The 25,008-nt window shown below is 40.5% G+C and overlaps 1 protein-coding gene across 1 annotated transcript; it reads left to right on the forward strand.

Annotated features, from left to right (window-relative positions):
* The first annotated feature begins 627 nt into the window (after positions 1–627).
* Positions 628–24,627, forward strand: LOC146454554 (uncharacterized). Its single transcript, XM_085095298.1, has 21 exons — positions 628–1,938; positions 3,155–3,241; positions 3,543–3,620; positions 4,350–4,443; positions 5,007–5,204; positions 6,070–6,228; positions 6,752–6,791; positions 7,152–7,217; positions 13,183–13,314; positions 13,576–13,623; positions 14,375–14,428; positions 14,539–14,681; positions 15,756–16,127; positions 16,691–16,786; positions 17,532–17,576; positions 18,102–18,209; positions 18,417–18,501; positions 19,240–19,356; positions 20,211–20,291; positions 22,081–22,325; positions 24,082–24,627. The coding sequence occupies exons 1-21, from the start codon at positions 834–836 to the stop codon at positions 24,218–24,220; spliced, it is 3,492 nt and encodes a 1,163-aa protein (XP_084951424.1). The 5' UTR covers positions 628–833; the 3' UTR covers positions 24,221–24,627.
* Positions 24,628–25,008: the final 381 nt, after the last annotated feature.

A 25,008-nucleotide genomic window follows, 5' to 3' on the forward strand; every position in this document is an offset into this window, starting at 1 on the left:
TTCAGTTTTTTAAGATAATATAAAGTGCTTTCTGCCTGTCTTGTCTTTGACAAATATATTTCGTAATCAACGCCGCTCAGAGCAATCCCTATCAGGATAATTCTTGACACGAGTTGTTATGAATTTACCGCTGTAAATTATACAAAATCCTCAAGTCGGGCACCACATCAGCGTGACGTCGTAACGCGCTTTCCTCTGTGGATAGCGTGACACCTTGCCGTGACTCCTCCAGGTTCTGGCTGGTTTTGTAAGGTTTTGAACCTTTTATAGATTACTATTTGTTTAGGTTTTACTCGTTTTTATTTTCGTTAAAGCACAAATCATAAATTCCAACTATAATCTTATTATAACTTTCAGCAATTTCTTCAAATGCAACCCAAGAAGAAAATAAGGAACAAGAAATTAGGAGTGAACGTGAATTGAATGGCTATTTGTGAATTCTTCACGCTCAACGTTCTTTCTGTTATTAAATTCTTCTGTTACTTAACACCAAGAGTCTTTACAAAACGGTCATTATCACCATTACACTGTCTCGTTCCGCCCTTTTTTCGATCAAGCGCTGTGCTCATCCTTGTACATATTAACTATATTCAAAAGAACAATCCTATTTTGAATATTTATTCATCGGCGTCATGGTAACGTTGCCTCGGCTTCTAAATGACTCTTCACAGCAATTAGAAGTAACTAAATTTTAATATTCACTGTTATCATTGATTTTACAACGGTACGAAGACAAATTCGTAAATATTTTTGTGGTGTTCCCGATCTACAAGGCAGGAGTTGTAGATAATTTCGAACGTTTGACGTTGCTGAATGCGCGCGCTAAAGAACTTATGAGTCAACAATCGGATCTCTACTTCTTCGATCAATGTTTCAAGCGGAGGAAATACAAGCGTTATCGCAAACCTCAGGAGCTCTTGCCATTTTCATTACGGCTCACGGGACTTAGCGGAGCAGTTAAAGTCGAAGCTTATCTCAAACAGCAACAGCAAAAAGCCGGAGAGGCCAAAGAAGGCCAGCAAGCCAAGGGTAGTTCGGTTGACAAAGACACCGAGGTTAATGAAACATCTTCTCGCGTAAGCGTACTTCCACAGGATCATGACGGAGAAGCTGAAAGTGCAAGGAAATTGCACCCTGGAAAAGCGTTTAATTTGCCAGAGATTGCAGCTCACGGAGTTCACTCGCTGCCAGTGATCCGGAGTTACGAGCAGCTAGAAGGAGACGACGAAGAAGAAGACACACAGAAGTTCTTGTTCGAGGAAAATAAATTCGCAGCGCCAAATTTGCTGGCGCAGCTTGGACGATTAATCAATCAACTACACGAGCAACAGATAGAAGAATTAGATGAGATTCAATCTAGCAGCGGTCAGTTTTATGGTATGTCTTCAACTTCGCCACACGAAGCAGAACGTCAGAGTTTGCTGTCTGAAACTCTTCGTAGTGGGGCTGTTGTAATACCCTTACCGGACGATTTACACAATAAACTTCGAGGAAACTTCGACGAACTATCGGCGAACGCGGTGCATGTTCGCCGGGAATGGCAAACTACCAGTTACAGAGAGCAAGCAATTCTACAAAAACGATTAGGTATTACGAGCGATTCACAAACGAATGTAGATCCTTCAAGAGGTCACGAAAAGGGCGCATTGTCTGGCGATCAAAACAAACCAAATTATGATGACAAGTTAGCCGGGGCTAGAGGTTCGGAATCAAAAGATCTAAGCAAGCGAAAGCAATCAACTGTAGGAGAATTCACTTTAAAGGTTGATTCTACAGATGACAACAGAAGGGAATCACTTCTTGGAGCTAATACTCCCACAGAAACCAGTAACACAGAAATATTAAGTCGTCGAGAATCGTCGCGACTTTCTTTCGTTCAATATCGACCCAAGACTCGACTTGAAAGGTTCAAGGTGTTCAGCGACAAGTTTTCGAACGGTGAGTGTCCGTTTGATGTTTAAGTTTGGATACTTTTTAATTTATAGAGGTGTAAAATTTGACTATACCGGGGATATCCTATCTAGGTGTAAATTACAAGTGACATCTTACACAACGTTGGTGATTATTTTGCATTTGGATGGCTGCCCTGTTAATTTTCCCGCGCCGCGAAAATCGAAGTTAAAAATACTTTTCTATAAAACAGGTTATTTTGCATTTTTCTGACCAAATCGCTAAAAAAATAAAGAAATAAAATTAAGGGAAGAAACTAAATTATCATGAACATCCTTTACCGCTGGTTTTTTTCCAACTCGATCGAAATCAATTTCTTTTTGTCAACATGTCGTCGATATGTTTGGATACCGGTGGCATGTCTGCTGGACTAAAAATACAGTTAATAAATTTATTCTGCATATTAATTTTAAGAATGTATGCTTTCCTGAAATGTTATTACTTTACTTATTTTGGTTTTTATATTCCCTCAAATTTTTCAATCATAATAGTAGTTGAAACTTTAGTCGTAATAGTTGAAACAAACGAGACCTGATATTGTAAAATCGTTTTCCTCGAGTGTCGCTTTCCGTCCGACAGTTTAAATGCTGACCTGGATCAATATCAAAAAGTTTCATATGGCAAGAGAACAAAAACTTCTGCCAGATCTTGGATTTTTACTTCATATGAGAGGAGGGTTCCAAGAAAAACTTCTTTCATTTACCAAAAGGACTTCAATGTAGACATCATTTCCGAATTGAAACAGAAAACGCCTGTTAAAATTAACAAGTCTAACTGCATTCATAAGCAATGGCAGGTGAAATTCAGCTTAGCTATAATATAAATACCTCACCTTCTGTCTGTAAAACTTTGAACTGCATACTAATTTAATGCCAGTGTCGGCTCCAGTCTCTTTTGGAGTATTGTAACGAGCTCAAATATGGCGGTCATCGCTGGATGTTTATGTCTGTGTGGTGTCTGTGTAGGAATCGAAGGGAAAACATTCGAGGAAAAAGTTTTATCCCTTACTTCGTAGAAGGTGACCTGACATAAAACCATTTCGGGTAGGGGATAACACGACTTTTTTAGTTTTTAGTCTATAACTTACTATAAGTTTACGAATGTAATGCAACGCCAACTTGCAAAATGTGAGCTTACATTTTGTCCTGGACTGGAATTTTGTACATTTTTAGAATTTAAATTCTTGCTTGCTGGTATTTTCCAGAAAAAAGAAGAATAACCAGTGGTGTTCAAAGAACGGGTGTTGATCACTTTGATGAAGAAGATGAAAATCAGAAAGATATATCGGATGGTGAGTTGTTTTTATCAGCTAACTGTGTTTTTATAATTCGATGAATGCAATAGTTAACAAATAGATTCCATTTTGCCGTGCGTCTGTACTCTGATAACGCACAGATGACGTCAAAACGTGGTGAGAACAAAGAAGTACGCTAGGAGCCGCAGGCGAGTAGCGTGCCTGATGTTTGCAACTGCAAAAATTGAAACTGCCAAAAAAAGAAAAAGAATGCTTTAACCTGATGCCCTTAAAATTTTATGTGATTTGAAATATTACATATATTTATTGAAAACTGTGCTTGTTTTTTTTACCCTAGTACATTCTGGTCATGGCATTGCAGGACAGCCAACTGTTATCAACTTCTCTCTTCTTTCAAAGACCTGTGAAGAAAAAGGTATTCAACAAACAATGAGATTAGAAAAATTCAAAAACAGTAATCAGAGGGCTCAGGGTGCATTAAGAGCCTATAATATTGAATCGTCGTTTCTGTAGTGTTCTGTTCAGAAGGGGTGGGGGTGGGAGTCCTTCAATTTCTGCGTTGCCAGCTTGGTTGGCCTGGTGGTGTAGTGGTTGTCACACCCCACTAGTATGCAGGGAGACGTGGGTTCAAATCCCAATCAGGGCAAATTTTCTTTCAAACGTTTATAATATTTCAAAAAATAAACTTTAATATATATGTGTGTCTTCTTTTGTTACGTTAGCATTCGTAAGGTATAGAAACATAGACCTTAAAATCCCTGGTATATTCAATAAACATTGGCTTTCTCACATTGTCCTTTGGAAAAAAACTTAAACTTAACACCCTAGCACAAGATATTGGACAATCACAGTTCATGTTTAAGCAATGTTTCTTATCAATCATCAAAACATTAAGAAACCAGGAAAGATTTATTGCTCGACGTTTCGGCGTCATCGTGACTCCATTATCAAGAGACAAACGTCGAGCAATAAATCTTTCCTGGTTTTTTGTATGCCTTTGCTTCAGTAAATCCCTCCTGATCAAATGTTCAAAACATTAAGATACAAAGAAATGAAACGGTCATTTTACAATTTTCAACTAATTAGCAATCATTATGGTGATTCACAGCTCATGCATTATTAATCATTATTAATGTCTTGTAAGGTTGGATACTCCATCAGGAAGATGCAAGTGACCTAGAAAGACAAACACTGTTGGAATGGGCACGAGCAAGGCTACAACAGGCTATAAGAGAAAAGTAAGATGAACACAATTTTCTGTAATGCTCTCTTAGCTGGATTTATGATAAGTTATGTGCTTTTCACATGCTTACTTTGTTTGAACTTGTGTACATATTCATGACGGGTGGAGTTGGGGAAATGTTGAAGTCTGTTAAAGTTTTTTGCTGGTATGTATGAACATTACACCGGGCTCAGAGCCATTTAGATCATTTCCTATATCCAAAAAGCCTTATGAAATGCAAGATGGTCCGAGAAAGTCAGTTTTCTTAACGGTGGTGCCTGCTAAAACAGATATTTTTGTGCAGTTTATTAGTATGTGAGAAAAGCAGATCTTGGCCAGGGTTATTGGGATCTTAAAAAAAAAATAAGGGGTAACCATGTTTCAGAGATAATTATTAGCTTCTGCAGTTTGGGGAAAAATGCCACACATTGCTTTGTATTTTAGCACTTTTAGAATGATTGTTGTTTAATCATCTCAAGAAAACATTGAAAGAAATACCGTAACGGTAACAAACTAACTTTTATGTCTTTAAAAGTTGTCTAGTGATTAACATTGTTTGAACTTCTTTTGTTTTGTTAGGGATGAAATGAAGGAGAAAGCAAAAGAGCTTGGCATAGATGGACCACTGGTTACCAAGCACTATGGAGACAGTCAAAGAGAGGCTGCTATGAAGTACAAGAAGGGAGTGTCATGGGCCAAACGATGGAAAAACCTTTCAGATGAGGACAAGAGACCAAAATTTCTCACCGGTTTACCTGACGGCACTTCATATTGCTAGTATCTTTTAACACTGGGTAGTTTTGCTTGTTATTGAATTTCTACAATTTGTTAAATGTTGATCTTTCATGGGTACATCCACAATAACAGGAATGCAAGCATAGAAATGTAAGTCTTGGGCTTATATTCACTCAAAAAGCTTTTATGGCTCCATTTTTGGGGAGAGCTCATTTCTTTGATGTAAGTACATGTAACTCCAAGGAACCCAGGAATATAAGTGATGGGCAGGTACAAAGACCTTTCTCAGGTTTTAAATTAGAAACTGGGGCTTTGTTAGGGTTGCACATTTTTTGGTGGACATTTTTGAGGTAGAAGGTTTAAGGCAGGAATATTTTAAAGGTAGTAAGTGCAGAAAAGAGTGGAGTGTTTTGGGTTACATTCTGTGTTGATGGTCAGACCTTTTTTGGGTTCAGTATTAGCCTAGAGTTGAACAAGGCCTCACTGGCTTGTCCTCATCACAAATATACTTGGTCTCTAATCTCCCCTCTCACGCAGAGCAACTGAGACAATATTGCGCACTCAAAAATGGACAAAATTAAAGCAGATCCAAACACTAAACTAACAGCTTAGAATAGCTAAACCTAATAGTCTATGGGTTCATTACTTGGGAAGACTAATGTTATCAAAAGAAATTTGGCATATGAGATTTGTGGTGACAGTCTGCGCAATTTCAGAGGGGTTCAGAATTTGGCAATATAATTTGTTAAAAAAAAATGGCCAAGCATGTAATGCAATTGTAAAATCTTTTGAACTCTAACTTACAAATATTTGCCACTTGTTTTAAACTTCAAGAAGATTGTCTCAATTCATCATATTTGTTTCCTGATCTATGTTCATAAAGCATTCTTTAACATGATTCACTCAGCTACCCATCAGGTCGAGTGGCTATATGTGCTATATATCCTGGTCCCAACATAACCGGGCGATATACCATAGTGTATGGAGACACTGCTGACAGTCCCATGTTAGCTGCATTTGTGCCAGCGGGACAAGGCTGTTGCTATCACAAGAACGGCAGCATAAGGTAAAAATAAAATTTAAAGGTGCTGTGAAAAAACTGCATATTGATTTAAATCCGGAACAAACGGTGTAATGTGGGATGCAGAGTAATTTAAGAACGTGTGGTATGGATTGAGAACTCTTTTCGAATCTAAAAAATTTGGCCATCCATTCATGAGGTCTGCATTCATTAGTAATAGTAAACTGTATTACAGTAATGTTAGTACAATAATTGTATTACTTTATGGATAAGGGGTTAGTTTCTAAAGACACTGTGGTGCTGGATCAGCAGGAAGTAGGATTGAATGTTTGGTTTTATAAACAGAGTTGATAATTAAACATAAATTGGCCACTGTAGATCAGAGATTTGAGTGCTGACATTTGTTTGCCCTTCACCACTCTGACGAAGATTTAACACTCAAAACGTCAGCACTCGAATCTCTTTATGGTGGCTAAATTACCTTTAGTTGTCAACTCTGTTGATAAACCAAATATTAATGTTATTAGTACACTTAGGGAGTTTTTATTTGATTTTCTCTTTCTTTCAGATTTATTTCAGGAGCTAAATTTGGAGCTGTCATGGAGGATGTAAGTTAAAGCTTATTTGCCTTGTGTAATAATGTCTACAGCGTAACCATTGATACTGAAAGCCTTTGACTGTGGACAAGATAGTATCAGTTGACTTTAGCATCCCATGCCAAGGTTGTAGCAATATTCTGGTTTGTTTTGTAAAACTACACAAGCAGTTTAAAATTGCTGATCATGAGAGTGCAGCACTCAATCAAACAAAAATGTCTTTCAAGTCACCAAAACTCTCTTTATAGCTTATTGGAATCATGTAACTTTTATTAATCAGGTCATTCAACTTGCACGAGAGTCATGTGTTGTTCAAGAAAGTGCATATGTTAATTAACTTCAAGAGTTTTAAGAATGTTATGTTTTGTTCAGGACGGCAAAGTAGAACAGAAATGGAAATGGCCGCTTGGAAGACTTCAAACAACTGTTACTGTACAGGTACAGTATTCTCCATGTTGTGACTTAAAAAAAAAAAAAACTTTTGTGAAGCTTGCTATTGAATTTACGCTTTTCAGAGCGCGCGCTGGCAAGTTTCGTTTGATTGATAGATTTAAAAGCGCGCGCGCGCATTGGTTGATTTGTAACTTTGAAATTGATGGCGCGTTGTATTTATCGCGCGAGCCAAATAAACAGAGTTGGATTTTGGTTTGAAGATTGGTGGTTGCGTGTTTATGGAGGGTTATTTTCGGACTTAAGGGCTGTGACTTTACGGAATTACATGTTCAGGAGATCGCCTGAACATTTTTGGTCCTTCGAGCCGGATTTTAAAGGTTATTTCGGCGAAGTTTGCAACATTTTCGTGTGGAGTGTTGGAGAAAGGAATCGGTCGCCGACGCTGCGAATTTTCAAAACACGGATCAACATTTTTTGGCGCAAGAGTGAGACGAAATGGCCAACGAGGAAAAACAAGACGATCAAGAAAGGTATGAGAACGAAGTCATTCAATTACATACGGTAGTTGGAGTGTTGAAAAGAGAGAAAAAGAATGCGAAGTCGAATTTAACTCGGACGTTAAACCAGTTAACTCTGTGAGTATCGGAGGAGCTGTATGATAGACACAAGGTAGTGGAGGTAATAGAACGCTTAGAAAGTTTGAGAGATGAGGTTATGAGGATCTTGGAAGAATTAGAAACGGTTTATTCTAAGTTACGAGATGAAGAAAAGGAGAGGAAAACGAGTGAAGAAATAGAAGAAATTAACGAGCAAGTAGATCGAGAGCTTAGTCAAGCTCGCGTCATGGTGTTAACTCAAGTTAGTAGCTTATGTAATGCGCGTAATGTTGTATAGGGAGAAAAGGAGAAAAATCAGCGAATGCATGAAACTCAGCAAGCTGAAGACGACAACTGAGCGGGTAACAGAGTCCAAAATAAAGAAAGAAGAGTCAGTAACGTAAACAATCAACGCCCTGGTGAATCGTTCAGCTCTAGCAACGCAGTGAACGGACAGCTTGAACGAATTAAGATCCCTGTATACGGCGGGAACAAGCTAGAATTCCCCAGGTGGCAGGCTGCATTTTCAAGCTGTGTGGATTCTTCTTCCCTATCGGCGCAGTTCAAAATGTTGAGGTTGGAAGGATGTCTGACTGGTGAGGCCGCGGAGACAGTGAAGGGATTGGGCTACTCTGAAGCGGCATATGAGACGGCGAAAGCAAGACTACTAAGGAAACACGGAGGAAGTCGACGTGAACTGCAAGGGAATTTAGAAGAGCTAAAGAAGATGAATACGCTCCGTGAAGATTATGCTAAAGCACTAGAAAAGTTTGCGGATATGTTGGAAAGAGCTGTAATTTATCTGAAAGAGAATGACCGCCAATCAGACTTGAAAGACGGAACTTTGTATACTATTATACTCGAGAAAATACCAGAGAAGTTGCTGGCTCAGTACTACAGGTGGATAAAGGAAAATCAATAACACGAGTCGCTCGAGAAGCTGAAAGATTGGATTGCAGAAGAAGCGGAATATCGGATCCAAGCTGCTGAGATTAGAAATGGAATCGGATCAGACACAAAGACGAGAGAGAGGAAGGTACCCTGGAAACGACGCGAAGACAGCGCTGAATCGTTTGTGTCAACTAGTGGCGGTGTGGAACCGAAGATTCAACGGTGCAAGCACTGTGGTCACAGTCACCCGATCTGGCACTGCGACGAATTTAAAGGAAGGCCGGTAGAGAGACGATGGGAAACTGGCTAAGCACCTGGGGCTCTGCTATAGATGTCTGCGTAACGATCATCTTGGAAACTCGTGTCCAAGTTACAAAGAGTGCAAAATCGATAGTTGTAAGGATACTCATCACCGACTACTTCATGCAGAAAGAGCTCCTTTTCATCGAGATTAACACAACGCGGAAGTTCAGACGGAACAAGTCCTTTACCACCAGTGGCGGACAACGAAACAAAAACAGCCTTCCAGGAAAGCAGAGGGGGTACCAGTAATGCTAATCAGACACATTTAAGCCAAGAAAGTGCAACTTCCCAGATCACGGAGGGGGACGCAAGTACACATACAGCCACAATGGAAACAGCACAAACGCATGAAAAAGTTGTCGCCCTTCAGACGGTCCCGTTAATTCTAAAGAATGGAAATAAAAGAATCCTCGTGAACTGTTTCCTTGACGAGGGGAGTGACTCCACATACATTAACGAAGATCTAGTTGAAGAATTGGGTGTAAGAGGTCGAAAGGAACTAATCACCGTTAACGAAGCGAACGATCAGAAAGTCAAGTTTATGTAAATGACGTTTCAAGTCGGATTGGAGAGTATCGATGGCAAAGTGAATCGAACCATTTCAGCGAAGACGTCTCAGAAGATTTGTGGAGGAATGAAAGCCATCAACTGGGTGAACATAAAACACAAATGGTCACACCTTAACGAAATACCTTTTCCACAGCTTGCCCGAAGAGGAACGATCGATGTCCTTCTTGGAGCAGATAATCGTGAACTGATGACCACGATAAAAGAAATTCCAGGCAAACGAGACGAACCGAGTGCGAGGCACTGCTCACTAGGATGGACCGCGATCGGACGGATAGACAAAGAAGAGTTGGGGAGTGAGCACCACACCTAATTATCAGAACCTTCCGCATTCAGCAGTCAGAAGAACCTTCTGCCTTACAAGATGACGACTTAAACGACACACTCAGAAAGTTTTGGCAACTAGTGCACGTTGGAATCCTTTCTTCTAAACCACAGTTCTCTCCAGATGAGCTAGTAGCGTGGAAAAAAGTTAGCGAATCAAGAGTATTTGATGGGAAACGCCTCAAGTCGCAGTTCCTTGGAAAGAAGAAAGACACCACCTGGTCAACAACAGGCCACCAGCAGAAAGGCGACTACAACAAGTCGAGGGCAAACTGGCTAAAAACGAAAAGATAGCAACTGCTTACCAGCACGTTTTTGACGAGTATTTTCAAAAGAACTACATTCGACGCATTCCATCCACTGAAAGAAGGTCCGAAGAAGCTGAATGGCTGCTACCTCACTTTCCAGTTATTCGACCAGACAGAGCTACAACAAAGGTTCCAACCCAGACCAATGGCGTTACGTTCCTAGAAAGTTAAATCCAGCTGACCATGGTACACGAGGATCAACCGTTGAAGAGTAGATCGATAACGAATGCTGGTGGCGCGGGCCCGCATTTCTTAGTCAAGGAAACGACATCTGGCCTGGGCAGAGATTCACAGGAGCTACTTCAGAAACACTTAAGGAAGTGAAAGCTGAAGTCCGCGAACGAACAAATCACCCCCAACCAGACAACTTAAACAGTTTTGTGATTAACAATCACGAAGAAAATCAGTGGAGGCTCGAGCCTATCCGTTTTTCTAAATGGTACAGGACAAAGCCAACGAACAAACTCGAAATTGGACTTTCACTGGTACGAGTACGAAGTTGGGTTTACAGATTCATCGGCAATTGTCGTAAGCCCGTTGAACAGCGCACTACTGGACAGCTCACACCTGATGAATTGAAGAGAACGGAATAAGAGATCATCAAAAAAGCTCAGTATGACGCATTTACGGAAGAAATCAAAGCATCAGTCAGCGGAAAAGAGCTTCCCAAGAAGAGTTCTATCCTCACATTTACACCCATGGTTACTGATGGCATCCTGCGGTCAAATACGAGACTACGATATTCTACTGATTTACCCGACGAAACGAAGTATCCGATCATTCTTCCAAAGAAACATCACGTTACGGAACTGATTTTGAAATACCATCACGAAACAGAAGGACATGAAATGGGTTTGAATTACACTTTGAATCACCTTCGCGAGAAGTACATAGTGGTGCATGGAAGAGAAACAGTAAAGAAACTTATCAAAGAATGTCCTGAGTGTCGGAGACGATTCAGAGGAAAACCAGCTACACAGCAAATGGCTCCTCTACCTACCTTCCGATTAGAAGCAACCATGAAGCCGTTTACCAATTGCGCAATAGATTTTGGCGGACCGTATATTACAGTGCAAGGCCGTGGGAGAGTTCGCACCAAACGATATCTGTTTATTTCTGTGTATTCAAACACACTGTTGTCATGTAGAAATGGCATGGTCGTTAGATACGGATGGTTTTTTGAACGCCTTAACTCGCATGGTGGCAAGAAGAGGTTGGCCTCGAGATATGTTAAGTGATAACGGCACCAACTTCCTTGGTGAAAGAGATCAGACAGTTAGTGAAACAAATTGACCGAGACAAGATGCAAACGATGACGTCCAACAAAGGAATCAATTGGCATTGGAATCCAACCGCAGCCCCACATTTTGGCGGAGTATTTGAACGAATGATTAGATCAGTAAAACGAGCTGTAAATGCTGTCTTAGGAAGCGCAGATGTGAACGACGAAGAATTGCAGACGGTCTTTACCGGTGTTGAGAGCTTAATGAATTCCAGACCACTGACTCAGTTAAGCAGTGATCCCAACGAAGAACCTGTATTGACACCCAATCATTTTCTTGTGGGACACATGGGCGGAGAATTGGCCCCAGAGACCGTAGATACAACGACATTCAATCCACGAAGACGATGGAGACGGATCCAGGAATTAATTCGCCACGTTTGGAAACGCTGGATAAAGAAAAATCTAATCAGCATCGGTTCAAGAAAAAAGTGGCAGGAAAGAGAAAGGAATGTAAACAAAGGAGACGTTGTCTTGGTGATCGAAGCAAACACACCAAGGAGGCAATGGAAAATTGGACGGATTGTAGAGATCCACCCAGGAAACGATGGTTTTGTTCGAGTAGTTGATGTGAAAACTGTGGACGGAACATACAGAAGGCCAATTTCACGGATTTCTCCGCTTGAAGTTTTGAGCTAAAGAAGACTTTGACAAGATAATGAACTTTATTCGTTAAAATTCCTCACGGAAAATCCGGGAGGGGGATAATGTTGTGACTTAAAAGAAAACTTTTGTGAACCTTTATATTGAATTTACGCTTTTCAGAGCGCGCGCTGACAAGTTTCGTTTGATTGATAGATTTAAAAGCGCGCGCGCGCGCATTGGTTGGTTTGTAACTTTGAAATTGATGGCGCGTTGAATTTATCGCGCGAGCCAAATAAACAGAGTTGGATTTTGGTTTGAAGATCGGTGGTTGCGTGTTTATGGAGGGTTATTTCGGACTTAAGGGCTGTGACTTTACAGAATTACATGTTCAGGAGATCGCCTGAACGCTCCATGTAATAAATAATTATTATTCTTAAGTGATGAACAACCTCAGCTCGCTGCTGTTGCTCAATCTGTCAGATTGCTATTGAGCTTTATCATTGTTTTTACTTTGGAATAGCCTACCTGTTGAGCTCCTTGGGGGTGCTCCCCTCTATAAGCTATATAGGTATGTGCCACCCCAAAAGGTATGGTTTTTTGAGTCATTTTGGTCTGAAAACAGGTGTAGATTTTGTCCATCATGGTCTTAAATTGGGTATGGTCTTCAAGGGAACCATGAGTGCATGTAAACATATTTGTCTTTTCAACTCCAAATGATTAGTAAAGAAAGAGAAGGATCAAAAATATATCATTCGAAAATGCTTAAACAGTATGTTGACTTCACTTGGACAAGGTAATGGATTTGCGAACCAAGTACAACTTTCAGAAGCCAGGTCTGAAAACGGGTGTGGAAAACGGCATGTTTTGGTCTGAAATAGGGTCAGGATTGGAGAACCCCGGGCGGCACACCACTACTGAGAATTCCAAGGAGTACCCCTCACCCCCCTCACCCCGGGGGGTTGAGCTATGGTTTGGTGGTACCCAACAACGATTATTACTCTTTGGTAGACATGGACTGTGTAGGATCTGGGAGATTCCAACCCGTTCCAACTCATATAACATGGCAGTAAAGCCAATCAGATCCCTGGAGTTGCATTGTACAATGATCCGAATATGCACTGTTGATATAATAATGCTGTTTTACTCATTCACAGCTGAACAACTTCATTTCCCTGCGCTGTGTTAGCCAAGCAGCAGTAACGCTGTACTTCAGCTGTCAGAGCGAAACAGCCAAGTTTCCTGTTGGAATGGCACAAGGAGCTAAACCTGTTAAACTTGCTGAACTGGTATGTCTTGTTAGAGCCAACTTTGTGATGCCTGGCGATTGGTCATTTTCATGATGAAGTCATTTTACTACAACTACCAGAATTCATTTCGTTTTCCTTTTCACATTAAAATGTTGTAATCCCAGTGAACATCCCGTTCGTTTTAATAAATTTGCGGTATAACGAATTAAGATAGTGTTTGTCCGATTTACCTCGTAACCGAAAGTCTCAGAATTTTACATTTAGTTTATAAATAATTTTCTGATGTGCCTTCCATTTTAGGGTTATCTTCAGACAAACATGAAATTTTCCTCAAATGCAGCGCTGCTGGTATGTAGTTGTTAACTTTGTTCTATGATTATAGTATATTTGATTCTTCCAAAGGTTAGTCAGTAGTGATTGTAGCTAGTTCGGCGTCTAAAGTGTGACCGCCCAGGCTGCACTTTATGAAGGTTACGCCGAAGATCTTTAGGGTGGGTTTCCAAATTGCTCGGCGTACTGGCGCGCGATCATGGTCTTTGGCGTTAAGCGGCGTAAGACAGAGGTAGATTACCTCATAAGCCGGCAATTACTTTGGCTTTTGAAAACTTCCACTCAAAATATCCGGGATTTCTCTCCTGAGCGGGGAGGGGAAGAGGTTGTGGTGGCGGTCGGCGGCCGCGCGCTTGGCGCAGAACTTCGAAATTCTCGGCGTATCTTCGGCATGCGACCTACAGGGAATGCACCCTGGAACAGATAGGTGTCCTCCAGAAACTGCGAGAAGACTGGTACGAGTAAAGGATTATGGGATCGTTTAGGCAGACGGATGGAAATGGCGCCGACGAATTACAAGGACATTTTCGGCATTTTCTCCGGTAGCGTAACTCTTGTTAAATAGTCTTCCAATACAGCTGACTACCAAGAAATGCACTTATTCATCTGCGCAATTTCCATCTATATTCCCCAAAGGATCCCATAATCCCTAACTCGTACCAGATTCCCCGTAGCTTCTTGATTGGATATTGAATTTGGCGTAGAACAAAGAAATTCTCAAGCACTGTGTAAACTTTTCTTATTAAAATGACGACTCTTTCTGTTTTAGTCAATGAAACCTAAATTGAAGAGAAAAGAAGAAAAAAGAAGACGGCGAACGCAGGTGTGTACAGTTAATTTAGTAAGCGAGCATCTTTCCTTTGTGATCACCTCTCGTAGCTTTAGAGAGAATCGACTGTTTTCTTCACTTAATTCTCTTTTAATGTCAAACAGAAAGCGAAGAATGTAGAAACCATTACAGAGGAGGTGCTTGAACAGCGGCAGCTGGAGTTAGAGGAGAAATTTCCCGAGAGGAAAGAATTGGATTTGGACGCGCCATGGCAGATAGATTTGATGAAACTACAGCGTAAAGTCAAGTAAGAAGATTTTGTTGCAATGTTGATGATGACGATGATGATGGCGGTGTGGGTGATGACGAGGACAATGATGATGATACGCCTGGCGCTGACCATCCGAAAAGTAGAACGTTTTTGTCGGCCGACGAAAAATCCGCTGGGGCGTGTTCCGAAGTGACCATTTTACCGTCTTCATCATCAGTACCTTTTTTTTGTACTTGTGAGAAAGATCATCCCTATAACATGGCTTCTTTCCCATCGCTCGACCCGACCAAGAAAAAAAAATGATTTTAATAGTTTAAAAAGAAAAAGTTTTAAAAGATACATTGTTCATCGAGGCGAACTTGTGCATACAGCTATTTCGATTAAAGTTGTCTGGAAAGACAACGCGACAAGACTGCAAGATGACATGGGTAATTTGTTACTAAATTTACCAAACTTGGCACATGGCTCATGTCTACGGTAAATAAATCAGACTGGTAAATATTTATGATTTTTTCTCCTATCCTATGTCTCTGACAACCGTGACATTACAGCCGAATTTAATACGAAGATTAACGTTACCCATACTACCTTTCGGTCTTGTCGCGTAAGCTGGAGGCTTTAAAATTCAACAAGTTGTATTCTAGGTTAATATGAGACGCGCCCGGCCTGCATAAACTCAGCTCCGACATATCAAAAGTGCCCTGTGGATGACAAATTGAACTAAGTTACTTTGTAAATGTTGAACTCGGAAACGAAAGAACAAAGTAATAATGTTTATCATAAGTACGTAAATTATGATCATCCGGGTGAGTGTAGTCCTGAGAAGGACTGTTTGAGGTGACTTTGACTGACGTTTCGACAACCTGAGCGGAAGTCATCTTCAGAGTCAAGTGAGTTGTGGAACGTCCGTGGATGATATAAATGCCAATCAGGTCAATAACCAGAGACATTTATACCATCTACTGACGTTCCACAATCATAATTTACGTACTTATGACATGATTCCTGTCTCAAACCATTTACAACATTTATCAAGTCACAAGAATTAAACAAAGTAATCTGAGCTCCATGGACGGGAATTAAACCTATACCCCTTTCTTTTCCTTTCAGGGGATTGATATATGACTGGATGGAACATTACCGAGTTGCTGTTGGTATTTCTCAGCCATTCCGAATTTCCTCCCGGTCTAAGGGCCGTGCCATGTCCTACTCTGCGCGTTCCGTTCCGGGGACCCTCCCGTCAGGGTTCCAGACAGTAAAGACCGCGTTTCGTCGTTCTCCCTCAGCTCCTCCTGTTCCGCATCCTAAGGGGACGTCTTGGGACCGTTCTAGTTCTCAGTTTGGTATTCGACCGCACAGCTCAGTTGACAAGACAAGGCTTGGCGTGAGAATGGAGGATGGCAGGGGTGTAACTATTGAGGTACCTACCAGCGAAATGTTAGGATCAAGGATGGCTAGTAAACCTACCTCCGCCATGTCTGGGTGAGTGTTGTGAACTTCCGGGCATCAAATTATCCATTCCTTCCCTCCCTCCCCCCCCCCCTCCCCCCCAATCTCTGTCACGCACATCACGGACCGTGAGTGGTGTGACAGAGATCGGGGGGTGGGGCAGGAACTAGGCATCAAAGCGCAGCATTAACTCTCAGGGTTAACACGATCAGGGAAACGTCAGGGGGAAAAAGAATTTTCTCAACGTCAGGAAAAAAAGTGGGGGAATTCTAAATCCAACCTCAAAGTTAGTGAAAATTCAGGAAATATTAATTTTAGCCAACCACTATAAGTTTTCGAAAGGGTTTCCTTGTTTGCAAAGGTATTGTTATTTTCAAAAGAGATTTATAAAGGAATTGATTTTTGTGGCTTTATCGCTGGCTTTATTGGTAGAAAATTTGTCTTCAATGTCCTTGAAAACTGGTTTGTGGTCAGTGAAAAGTCCTGATCAGTGGTAAGCTTGAAATTAACTCGGACAGCTTCTTGTTCAGTAATATTTTCACTTATCGATATTTAATAACTATTGAATATTTTCTCTTATCGTTTCTCTTCAATAGCTATAGTCCGACAGTTGCTACGTCACGGACTCCATTCCGCTGTGGAGTGATACAGCAGGCGCGTGTTGCTACGCCACCCAAGAGTGGATGCCCTATGTATCCTTGAATGAGTGAATGTTGAAAAAAACAGTCTTGAAAAGGTCTTCGGTTGGTTTTCACAGCGTAGAATCCTTACTCAAAATATATGAGATTCGTTGTTCATGTTCCCCCTCTTATGGGGCGGTTCAAGGTAATGCTCCTTCGGATTTTTTGTTTCGAGATATTGATCCTACAAAACGCCCATTCTGGTTTCTGAAGGCCCTCGACAGACGAGACCAATTGCTAATTATGGCTATTTAGTTCTCGATAGACAAAACGCCGGTGTGCGAAGTAAGTTGTCGATAACCTGTAAATGGCTGGTTTCCTCTTGTTCAAGGTGCAATTTCACCCCGTTCTCACTAATTTTACCCCCTCTTATCTTTCCAGTTTGCCGAGGCTTTTGGGTTGGATGATGAATTATCAAGGTCATCCCGGAGTTCGTTTTTCAAAAATACCTACTTGTTCCCCTCTCTCGTACAGGCAATTGTTTTCATCACAGGGAAATTATGGAAACCGGCTTGATTTGCTTTTCCGAAAAAAAAAAAGTAACGAAACTTAATTCGAATTTCAAGGGTTGTTAGTGAAGAGAATTTCTTTTACGTCCCAAATAACGGCTGTATGGGAGATTTCTTTTACGCTGGAACTTGTTGTTTAAGGCCAACAGAAAACCGTGCGTTACATAAACTCTCATTTTCCTTGTCCTCTGCCTTTTTGTTATTCGTTTTTGTTTGGTCTTTTTTTTTTCCCTTAACTTCCTGTTTAGCGCGTTGAGAGCAGAGATGCTGGGCGAAAAGGATGCACAATGCAGGTAACGTTACTCAGACTGTCACACTAGGTCCGTCTATTTAAAATGATGTCACGCAATTTAAATGATTTTGTCACGCTAGTTCCCGACATTTAGGAGAACAACAAGGGTAGGTTCATTTAATGGGTTATTGACGCAAGTGTCCTGATAGATGATTCGCAAATCATGATTTAACCCCCACTATACTCAAGTGGATGACCCATTTAGTGTGGCTGTCCACGAGCCAAAGTGTCACGAAAACTAGATTGCATCATCTTGTCATCTGGTTCATATGCACAAGGAATGCAATGCCACAGTAACAAGATTGAAATGAGAACTAAAAATCTCACTCAGAGAAAACGAAACATGAGGGACTATTGTCATTCTGCAGTTGCCTGTACATAGTTAATTAGGTAACCAAATTAAATGTCACCTGACGTCATTCTTTTAAATACAAGTCACGGTGGAAGACGACATTAAGGTTTCAATCCGTCGCATTTGACCATCTTCACACACATTTTACTGTGTTTTCTTCTTCTTCTTACGCAGATGTGATAGACGTAAAATCCCGCTTGTCACGGATCTGGAATATGATGCTTTCATCACAGAACACGTTCCCAGGACACAGCTTCTTGTCGTCAGTGTCACGTCATCTCTGTAAGTGACTGTCACGCCTTCTTTGTTTCATCAGGCGTGTTTTTGTTTTAGTGGGAAATAAAGGCGAACTGACCGCAGGTTAAAAGTAACGCTGACTCCGGGACATAAGAGTTATAAAAAGTGACATTGTAGTATTCCACAGTCGTATTTACCTTTGCGACAGGAAGATATTTATTTTTAAATAGTTGTCTTTGTTTGTTGTTACAGTTATCCTGATGCGAACCCTTGTGATAGTATGTTGGATCAGCTGTTTCACGAGAAAAACCGCAATAGATCTCTACCCTGTGTACAGGTAATCTTGAAAGGAATGGCCCAGTGCTCCTTAAGAGACAACCTTTGAAAAAAGCAAACAAACCAAAGAAGTTTGAAAAAAAGAAAATCTAATATTACTAGATTTGGTTAGTAAACTGAAAAACGAACAGAACCTTTGGAACGTCCTGCTCGACAGTTTTAATTTGAATGACCACAGACAACCACCTTGTACAGTATAATAAGCAGCACCACAGAAAAGGACGGTTTAGGTCAGGGCTCGAAAGTTAGAACCACCTTGTACAGCATAATAACCAACACCACAGAAAAGGACCCCTTTAGTAGTAGCTTTCGCTTGATTGCCTACACTCCAAGTTTTAATATATAGACTCAAAAGCTAGAACCCCCTCATACAGTGATGTTCGTCCTTCGAAGTCGAAGATGACCATGACATCTCTTAGGTAGTAGAGCTGCTTCGGTGTGTCCGGGCCTCTCCTACAGGTAGGGCAGAAGTGGGTACCAATAGGCGTTGTGCTGTTGGTGCTGATGGCTCTGGCCTTGCCTGCTGCACGCTTCTGTTCGGCTTAAAGGGACCTACGCTCCTCTGCTCATACAGCACAATAAAAGGCGCTACAGGAAAGCATTGTTCAGTAGCTTTTCCTCAAATGTTCCTCAAATGGTCATAAGTTAGGATTTTATCCACTGAATCAAAAGTTAGAACCAGTACCACAGTAAAGAACCGATTGTCAGCAGTGAACAGCTTCTGTTTTTCTCCCAAAAGGCGCAGAACGATCCTTTCCGATTGATCCGTTACGACATCTCATCAGCATCACATGGTTTGACTCAGTCCCAGTCCCTGCTCCTCAGGCGGCACAATGCTGTACCTGGCATGTTTTTGGTAAGTCATGTTAAAGAGCCCAAGTTACGCAATTTCAGTTATTTTTTGCCAAAGTCCAGTGTTTGTTGAGGAACACGGTTGAATATCAAGTTTGATTACGAATGACAGTATAGCGGGATCATTTTCTGCGGATAGAAAGAACGTTAACCAAACGTTTCACGATATATTCTCGTTAGGGAAATTAGGCAACCACCACGACGATGCCGACGAAAAGGTCCAGACGTTTTTACTGTTGGGTACTATTATGAATGATCCTCGCTAAACAAAGAAAGACTCTATGTTGTCGCAAAGCCTACCGCGACAAGACCACAAGGTGTTATTTACCACACTCGACTATGGATCCTCCCTATGGTTAATAAATCATAGAGGCAGACAGACATTTATATTGTATTTTCACCCATCCTATGTCACTGACAACCGTTAAATAACAGCTGTCGTAGATTCTGTTTTCTGAAGAGGTTAAACCGATCAAATATGCCGGTATAACTTCGGATCCGTTCCCAGGAAATCAAGGACTGCGTACCTGGGAGGTGAAAAAACACAAACACTGTCTGGAGTTTGAGTACACGAAATCAGATCAGATCAGAGCGCACGAAAACCACTATCCAGCGGTCTGTTGTATAGTAATATTTAACAATTATTCCAACAATTATTCGTTCACCGATTTGTGGGCCGTTTTTTAGCTCATATACTATGGCTTCCAAGCCAATCAATTCCCCCAAATAGCATTATGCGATCTTTATTAAATCAATTGTATGTACTTCGCTTGGATAGCCTGCATACCGTACTCTTTATGCGCTAAGAGTAGCAGTTGGATGTGTTGACACTGATTAAACTCTCGGTTCTTTCTACAGATGTACACTGGAGGAAAACTCTTGTTTGCCGATCACATATTTAATGGCTACGGCAATGCTAAGAAAGATTTTCTGAAGCAGGTATGATGACATGTATTTCGCCGCTCTGTATATTAGGCTCTGAATTTCTCAGCAAAAATTGACGACATCAATGACAGTTGATAGTTTGAAGGATAAACACTCAGGTACTTACACCAGGGCGTGGCTGAGCACGAAACCGGTGATCTTCCATTGGCTAGCACTATAGTGACAAGGACTGTATTGTCCCGGAAGACCTTGACAAACAGTTTTGTCCTGGAGAAGTGCAACAATAAGTTCGATTGTTTGGTGCATGAAATGTTGCTAATTAGAGAATTGACACTATCTCTTAAAGGAAACCTCCACTCCCACAACAAATGGACGGTAAATTGTTGGAAATAGTGTCTAAATTCTAAATTTTAGTTTAAAATTAGAAAGAACGTTCAAGTGTGCTAAAATTCCCGGGCGCCGCTATTTTGGATTTCATAACATCAAACGGTTGCTGCTGTTGGTAGTAAGCTGAAGTTCTTTTGTGTGAAACAATAGAGCAACCGTAATACGTCATGAAATCCAAGATGGCGGCGCCCGGGAAATTTAAAAGGAAAATAGGTGATAATCAAATCCTATTCTCTCCGACACAAAAATCTTACTCCCATGTTTTCCAGCTAAATTTGAAATGGTTATATTTTCAACAATTTAACGTTGATTTATTTCAAGAGTGGAAGTTTCCTATAACGTCCAATCAGACTCAATTCGAGCCAAACTATTTGCGTGACGTTACACGTACATAATTATTTCTGATTATGTTAATCTTCAGCGAACTATTTCTGACAGTTAATTATTCATTCTGAACTTGAAAATGGTGTTGTGACGACTCCGAAACGTCGTTCTATTTATCGTCAATTTTTACTTGCTTAGTTTTTCTTGTCAGCCTTAACTTTAAAACAGTTCTTTTCTACTTAACCTGGCAGTTTCCACTGTTTGTTTGCTGTCAGTTTACACGTAATGTGACCCAGATCCTATTATGACTGTGTGAGGGCAAAGCAACTGTTTGATCATTTCCAGAAAATTTGCAACATAGCTTCAAGGGAAAATCTGTCACTAGCATTCCAGTTTGATAGGCAAATCTTTACGGACACTACATGTACAAAGATAACAAAAGAATAGGCCATTTCCGAGTTGCTGTGAACCTCACTATGAAAGCAACGCTAAGTGCAAAACTTTTCATGCGAAAATTTGTTTCGTTTGCACATGAATGAAAACTAATTTTCCTAACAAAAACTTTGCACTAAGCCTCGCTTTCACAATGAGATTCAAAGCAATTCGGAAATGGTCTATTTATGTTCGGCCCGTATTAAACAAGAGGTTCCGCTATAAAAGGGCAAGCCCCTTCTTCATTTCACACCTGGAATGCGTGGGGCGTGGAATGCAAATGTAGACGTCATTCAGTCGTGCCAAGTTGTTGACTCAAGCGTCCTCTGAAAAAATATGCCTCAAAATATAAATTTCATAATATATTATCACCACAGAAATATCAATATCAAGTTCTAATTTGTTTAACAGGGTTTATTCCAAAAACTAAGCCAATTGTATCGGTAAAAGCCGAAGAAAAGGAGACATGTTGTTTGTCAGTTGTTTACGCTCTGATGGTTGATTGACAACTGAAGGTCAGAATGGCCAGGCCAGGGTCCCTTTTATATCGGAACTTCCTGTTTGTAGTGGGCGTAATGCGTTGCTGGAAATGAAAGGGGTGGCCACAATGAGCCTTCCCACTGGGAATAGACATTTCATTTTTTTTCGCAAAACGACCAGAGTTTGTAGGTTTAGTTTCCTATTTCCGTTTTTTTCTCAGATAATGAGAACAAGAAAAGATGCACTGGAAGGAAAAGCTCTTCCCTCGGACTTCCGCCTCAGTCCTACACGCGGCCGCTCAGGACCGAGAGCCGCCTGGGGCGGGGAGATTGGTGGTGTGAAGATAAGTGACCGGACATTGAACATGAGTCCAGTTGTAAGCGAAATACAAGTCTCGCGAAACAATGCAAGACTTGACTCTGCCAATACGACTGACTCCCTAAGTTCCGCCTCGATTGAAATAGGGTAAGATTTTTTATTATCAATGACTCGTACATTCCTTGCTTGCTAGCGCTTTCATTGTGTTCGACAAAGGAGACGTATACTGATCTGTTGGTGTGCCTGTGTTGTCATGTGCGTTTCCTGTGCATACCAGCAGGTCTTTTTCGTTCGGCGTATGTATCGTTCATCTTTTCGTCGCCATTTTGAATGACGTCATATTGTAGTCCCCAAAAAGGCATTTCGAACGCACTCCCTAATCTTTGATTAGTAATGGTAATAGGACTGAGTGGAGTACAATTCAGAGAGGGTCGATTTGAAATCACGAGCCTGATTACTCCTGAATTGTACGACACGAAGTCTTATTACCTATTAACTGTGCCAATAACAAAATGCGAGAATCTCAGTCTTGGAATATTTATTAACATAAGAAATAGATTCCAAAGCAAAAAAATGACAGGTTTCAACTTTGGATGTGGAAGCCCAACCGGATGAAGATAATTTTTAAAAAAAGTTTATTTTTAATTAAAATACATGTCCGTCAATATTTGAACAAAATGGGAGAATTTTTAAAAGTAATGGAATTGAAGTACAGCTTTTTATTTTTCTTTTCCAGTTGAAGCTGGACAGCTTACCTGGTCACAATTTTTTCATTGATTTTGATTGGTTATCATGTGCCATGAAGTGAAATTTCATTGGCTAGTGGTATTTGCTACTTGATTTTCATTGGTTCTTTTACTGTCCGATTTGACCTGTCCGAATACAAGCTTCTAGTAATCGGACAGGTCAAATCGGACAGTTTTGGAGTTACATAGCAAAATTAAGCTATAAATATGACCTGTTAAGAACCAATCATATTCAAGTATTTTTTTATTGACACAATTTTAACTAGTTATAAGACTATTCAGAAAATCCCCGTGTGAGGGCCAGAAAAGCCAGCTAGGAACACTTATTACCCTGGGCTATGTTATTTCGCATGATTTGTGATGGCACGCATATAAGTTAGATGTTGACTTCAATCAGTACAATGTTAGGGATCAATCTTTGTTTTCATTGCTACAGTCATAATTATGCCACCGGAATCAAGTATAAATAGTTTTAAATTGGTCATACGAGAATACTACGCTCGGTCCGTACGCCATGACTTCAAGCCATATATTTTCCCATCAAGTTAAATTTAATCCATATTAAGAAACAGCCCTTCTTCACAATCTAAAAAAGAAGGCCACACAACAACTTTATTTTAGAAACCATGACGTGGTTCGCTGTCATGCATTGTATTGTTTGATGTCAAATTTAGATGTTATACCGGATGAGGAAGTATTCGCGAATCACGGACCTTTTTGTTAAACTATGTATTTGCAGTTATTAAAAACTGGATCATTGTATAATGCAATACCAGGAATTTGATTGGCTTAGCAGCCATGGTATATGAGCCATTTTACCGTGCCGGAGAAATAGCAACCATTAAATTGTCCTCTGGTTGTTCTTGCAAAGCGAAATCAGTAAAGATCTAGTAAGATTTCTTGATTGTTGTTAATGAAACAATTATTCCACTCACGCTTGTTGGATTTAAGATGATTGTAGCCAACTCGGGCTATCTATCATCTCATATCCAACGCGCGTTCGTGGAATAATTGTTAAATATTCTCTCATCCGGTACAAAACAAAGGATGTGTTCCTGTTTGAGGAAACAAAAATCGTATTTCACACTTTGGTCAGGACTCTTTTTGTGAGAAATAAAACATTCACGCGCATTGTTTGGTTTGTGTTTTTCTTGCAGGGGTGGTAACAGTTCAGCCGCAAGTTTTGTTAATCTTGGTTTATCAATTGACTCTCCATTTCCAATACACAACCAAAAGTGGATTGCATCCACGGAGGCAATACCTGAGCACAGAAGAGTGCAAACAACTGCATGGTGACATTAGAACTGAAAATAAATAATAAAAAATATTATTTTTTTGAAATAAGACTTGTAAGAAAAAAAATTATTTAAATCAGCCTTGTGCAGAATGTTGCATTAATGAGAGAATATTTTTTTATCATATATTTAATGTAGAATCACCGGCTTCTTCTTCCGCTAGATAGAAAGCCATTTGGCTCGGTTGAACGAATTCCTACTTTTTCGAACAATTGTTGTTCTCCTTGTGTGTTCAAGGAAGTGAAAGTTTTCTGAAAGTCTACTTATGATTCAGTCACAGCAACGTTTTTAGTTTCTGCCTTGACGCATTTGATAAGCAGACATAATATTTCCTCTCTTTGTACCAGGTTCTCATGAAGATCAACAATATATATTTTTATTAATAAATAAAATAGATATTTATATGAATTGTGTCATAGCCTGTTTCATGTTGTTGTTATAGCCGATATCTAGGGGACTGATTACATGAACCGGATTGGCTAGGTTTTCCGAGATCCGATACCGGCATGTCTGTTTAAACGCAACAAAAATCAACGTCGCGATTACATGAGAACCGGCCAGCCCGGATGCCGGCGCCGGAACCAAACCGAGCTCAGATTTTTCATGTAATCGCCTTCAGCAGCCAGCAATTTCTCACGACAAAATTCCGCCTCGGGAAGTCCATATCTCTATTTAAATGTGACATATGATGGAAAAGAAAACGATAAAAGCTACTTGAATGTGAAAAATAATTCGCAAAAATGATAAATGTCAACACAACGTCTTGGGCCCGATTGAGTGGGAGGGGAG

This window comes from Pavona decussata, unplaced genomic scaffold, assembly GCF_977016875.1.
Source record: "Pavona decussata unplaced genomic scaffold, jaPavDecu1.1 SCAFFOLD_300, whole genome shotgun sequence".
Lineage (NCBI taxonomy): Eukaryota > Metazoa > Cnidaria > Anthozoa > Scleractinia > Agariciidae > Pavona > Pavona decussata.